Source organism: Cebus imitator, unplaced genomic scaffold (assembly GCF_001604975.1).
Source record: "Cebus imitator isolate Cc_AM_T3 unplaced genomic scaffold, Cebus_imitator-1.0 Scaffold431, whole genome shotgun sequence".
Lineage (NCBI taxonomy): Eukaryota > Metazoa > Chordata > Mammalia > Primates > Cebidae > Cebus > Cebus imitator.
The window spans coordinates 673311-677362 of NW_016107746.1; the positions used below are offsets into that span (position 1 = coordinate 673311).

General features: G+C 33.8%; 1 protein-coding gene across 1 annotated transcript in view; it reads left to right on the forward strand.

Moving 5' to 3' along the window:
* The window catches only part of FAS (Fas cell surface death receptor), a 26966-nt gene extending 23402 nt beyond the window's left edge, over positions 1 to 3564 (forward strand). Inside the window, exons 8-9 of the mRNA XM_017510124.2 lie at positions 1170 to 1194; positions 1941 to 3564. Coding sequence (XP_017365613.2) covers positions 1170 to 1194; positions 1941 to 2266 — 351 coding nt within the window. The 3' untranslated portion in view covers positions 2267 to 3564. The remainder of the gene's footprint in view (positions 1 to 1169; positions 1195 to 1940) is intronic.
* Positions 3565 to 4052: the final 488 nt, after the last annotated feature.

The following is a 4052-nucleotide window of genomic DNA, read 5'->3' on the forward strand; positions in this document are numbered from 1 at the left end:
TTTTACTTTCTTTTGCTTTTTTGTTTCTTGTTTGAAATGGAATCTCACTCCATAGCCCAGGCTAGAGTGCAGTGGTGCAATCATGGCTCATGCAGCTTCAAACTCCTGGGCTCAAGTGATCCTCCTGCCTCAGCTGGGACTCTGGGACTACAGGCATGCACCACCATGCCAGGCAAATTTTTTTAGAGACGGGCTTCACTTTGTTGCCCAGACTGGTCTCAAACTTTTGGCCTCAAGCAGCTCCTCTGCCTCAGCCTCCCAAAGTGCTGGGATTATAGGTGTGAGCCATCACATCCAGCCTGTTACTTTCTTTATTTAAAGACTGATTATGTTTGTGTGTGCTTAGGTTAAAGGGGCCTCACAGATGAACGATGATATGGCACCCAATTTAAAAGTAAGCTTCTATGCAAAAGCCATGAGAATCAATAAAGAGGAAATTGAGAGTGTGCTGAAAATGAGTTGAAAAAAGAACATGGCCAACCTCCATGTTCCATATTGTTGTTATCCCTGCAGAGAATCAGCCTTTACCAGGCATGGGTTCAGTATCCAAGCCTGAGCAAAGAGATTACTCTTAAAGTTTGTCATAAAGGCACAACTTAACTTTCCTTGCTTGCCCGTCAACCTTATGTCTCACCATATCTTTTCCCAACATGGTATCGATACATTCCAAATACATTCCAAATAGCAAAAATACACTGAGAAAAGAAAACAGTTTCACTAAATGGAATTATTTTCTTATTTGGGGCCAGGGCTCAGCAGGAGTTAGGATTCTTTAAATTAAAATGGTACAAAAAATTATAATTTGAACCATTTTCTGGCATCAAAAATAAGAATAAGTTTCAACGAAGAAATTTTAGAGTGATTATATTTATTATTTTAATAAGTCTATATGAAAAATAACCTCAAACTACTTTATGAATTCTTTAGGTTTCTTGCCTTTAAAAACTAAGACAATATTGCCTAGTTTCTGGCAAGGCTGGAACCTTTCAGAATCAAAGTTGAATGGTGAAAGTATCCTTCTTAATCCCTTATCTAGTTTCCTAATTTTATACATCAAGCAACTCATTGTACTTCTTTTTCCAAATTAAGGAAAAATTAGAAGTTTACATTTAGAATATTCTAAACATATTTTTATTTGTCTTTCTCTGATTTTATTTTTTGCTTTCTAGGAAACAGTGCCAATGAATTTATCTGGTAAGGCTTTTATCATTTTATTTCATAGAGATCGCTTCTTTTAGAGTAAAAGGCCAATTTCAGAGTCAAATAATGTTGCTAATTTCAGTGACATACTGTGGGATCTTGCTATTTCTCATACAATTCTACCTGCTCAGCATAAAGCATTTATTAGGCAGTTTGTTTAAATTTATAATGAATACTCATAGTTAAAAATGAATCAAGTAACAATAGAATACAATAGTCTGAGGCTTAAGAAAATTTTCCTTCATAATCAACTAGATGTATTACAGAACACTGCCTAAACAGATCTAGAATTTAAAGTGAACTGTAGACTCAGGTATTACTGGTGTACCCAACTCTATAACAACATACATGATTCCATTCAGTTGTTCTTTGATCTGTGATTTAGAAATAAGATGATCATAAACTCTGCTTATACTTTTAGATTTGTGGATCATTAATCATTGGATCCAAAAGGGGTGTTATAGGTGATCTTTTACAATCCTCTTATTTTATAGATAAGAAAAGAAGATACAGAAATGTTATGTTGTGTCAAGGTCATATAGCAAATTACTGGGTACATGGCAGGATTTGGAGTAAGAACTCAAGGTTGTCTTGTTTCTGTATTCCCCCAGTCAGCTGTTTATAGGTCTTTAGGACTTAGCTATATTCTGAAGTACTATACAAAGAGAAATAATCATGATTTTCAGTAATGGGAATTGCATTTAGAAAAACAAATTTTCAGACTATCTTCTATTTTTCAGACGTTGACTTGAGTAAATATATCACCGTTATTGCTGAACACATGACAATAAGTCAAGTTAGAGACTTTGTTCGGAAGAATGGTGTCAATGAAGCCAAAATAGATGAGATCAAGAATGACAATATCAAAGACACAGCAGAACAGAAAGTTCAGCTGCTTCGTAATTGGTATCAGCTTCATGGGAAGAAAGATGCATATGACACTTTGATTAAAGGTCTCAAAAAAGCCAATCTTACTGCTCTTGCAGAGAAAATTCAGAATATCATCATCAAGGACTCAGAAAATTCAAACTCCAGAAATCAAAATGAAAACCAAAGCATGGTCTAGAGCGAAAAACAATGAATTCAGTTCTCAGTATATACAATTAGTGTTTGAAAAGATTCTTAATAGCTGGCTGTAAATAGTGCTTGTTTTTTTACTGGGTACATTTTATCATTTATTAGCTCTGAAGAGACAACATATTTATAGATTTTTGAACATCTAATGATTCTGCCTCCAAGGATGTTTAAAATCTAGTTGGGAAGACAAACGTTATCAAGAGTAAATGCAGTGGCCTGCTAAGTACTGAAAGATTAAGATTATGCTCTGGTATCTAACATAAGATTCTGTAGTATGAATGTAATCAGTGTAGGTTAGTATAAATGTCTATCCACAGGCTAACCCCATTCCGTGAATCAATAGAAGAAGCTATGACCCTTCGTTGAAATGTCAGTTACTGAATCAAACCACTTTGCCTCTAAATTACCTCTGATAATTCTAGAGATTTTACCATATTTCTAAACTTTGTTTACAACTCTGAGAGGAAAACATTTTTGTAAAGTATATATATTTGAATGAAGAATTTAAATAAGGCTCTACCTCAGACATTTGCACAGATTATTGGTGTCTTATTATATTGATTTCAAATGTGAGTTCACATAAACATTAAATTATGATGTTCGAATATTATATATTTGTATGCATTTTACTGGCTCAAAATCATTTACTTCTTTCTCAGGTATCAAAGAAGCCAGAGAGTATTACTAGAGCTTTGCCACCTCTCCAGTTTCTCCTTGGTGCTCATCTTAATGACCTAATACACCCCAAACATGAAAGTATCACCAAAAAAAGTACTGAATAATCTAACAAAAGGCAAGACTGCCCTTAGAAATTCTAGCCTGGTTTGGAGATATTAACTGCTCTCAGAGAAGGTAGCTTTGTGACAAATCATGAACCCATGTCTATCATCAAAGATGATAAAATAGATTCCTGTTTTTATCCCCTGCCCCCTGAAATGTTCAATAATGTCCCATGTATTTTGTTACAAATGGCAGCTTATACATACCAATGGTAAAATCAACATCTGGATTTAGGAATTGCTCTTGTCATGCCCTGAAGGTTCTGAGACTTACAAGCCTTCTCCTTAATGCTATCCTACATTTAAATATCTTTGAAAGTTTGTATTAAATGTGAATTTTAAGAAATAATATATTTCTATAAATGTAAACTGTGAAGATAGTTATAAACTGAAGCAGATATCCAGAACTACATAAAGAACTTCCATTTATGGAGGATATTTTTGCCCCTTATGTTTGGAAATATATAGGTAAAAATACTTAATATACTAAATTATAATGTTTTTGGTATTTCTGGTTTTCTCTTTTTTGGTGGGGGCTTGCTTTTTGTTTTTGTGTTCCTTTTCTCTAACTGTTGCTAAATATAACTCTTTTATGAATCTTTAATGCTTCTTGGGTCTCTTAGAAGGTACTTCTTTTAACTTCCCTTTAGCAGTTAAATAATTATTTACATAGGTTGCTACTGCCAAGAAGACCTCTTCCAAACAGCACATGATTATTTGTTAAACAGTATCATATTCCACATACTGGAAAGTGGATATGAAGGTATAAATTTCAAGGAGTAGATTTTATTAGTAAGAAAGCCAAATGTGGATTTTTAAATATTCTTTCCTGCATATTTTTCATTCTGGCTACATGCTGGCCAGTAGAACATCTTTCTTTTTTTAAAATTTAATTTTAACATTATATTCTATTTAACCCATGACTGCCAAAATATTAGCATTTCAACATGTAAGCATGTCAGTAAGATAACTGTGCTTTGTTTAGGGTTACCCCCG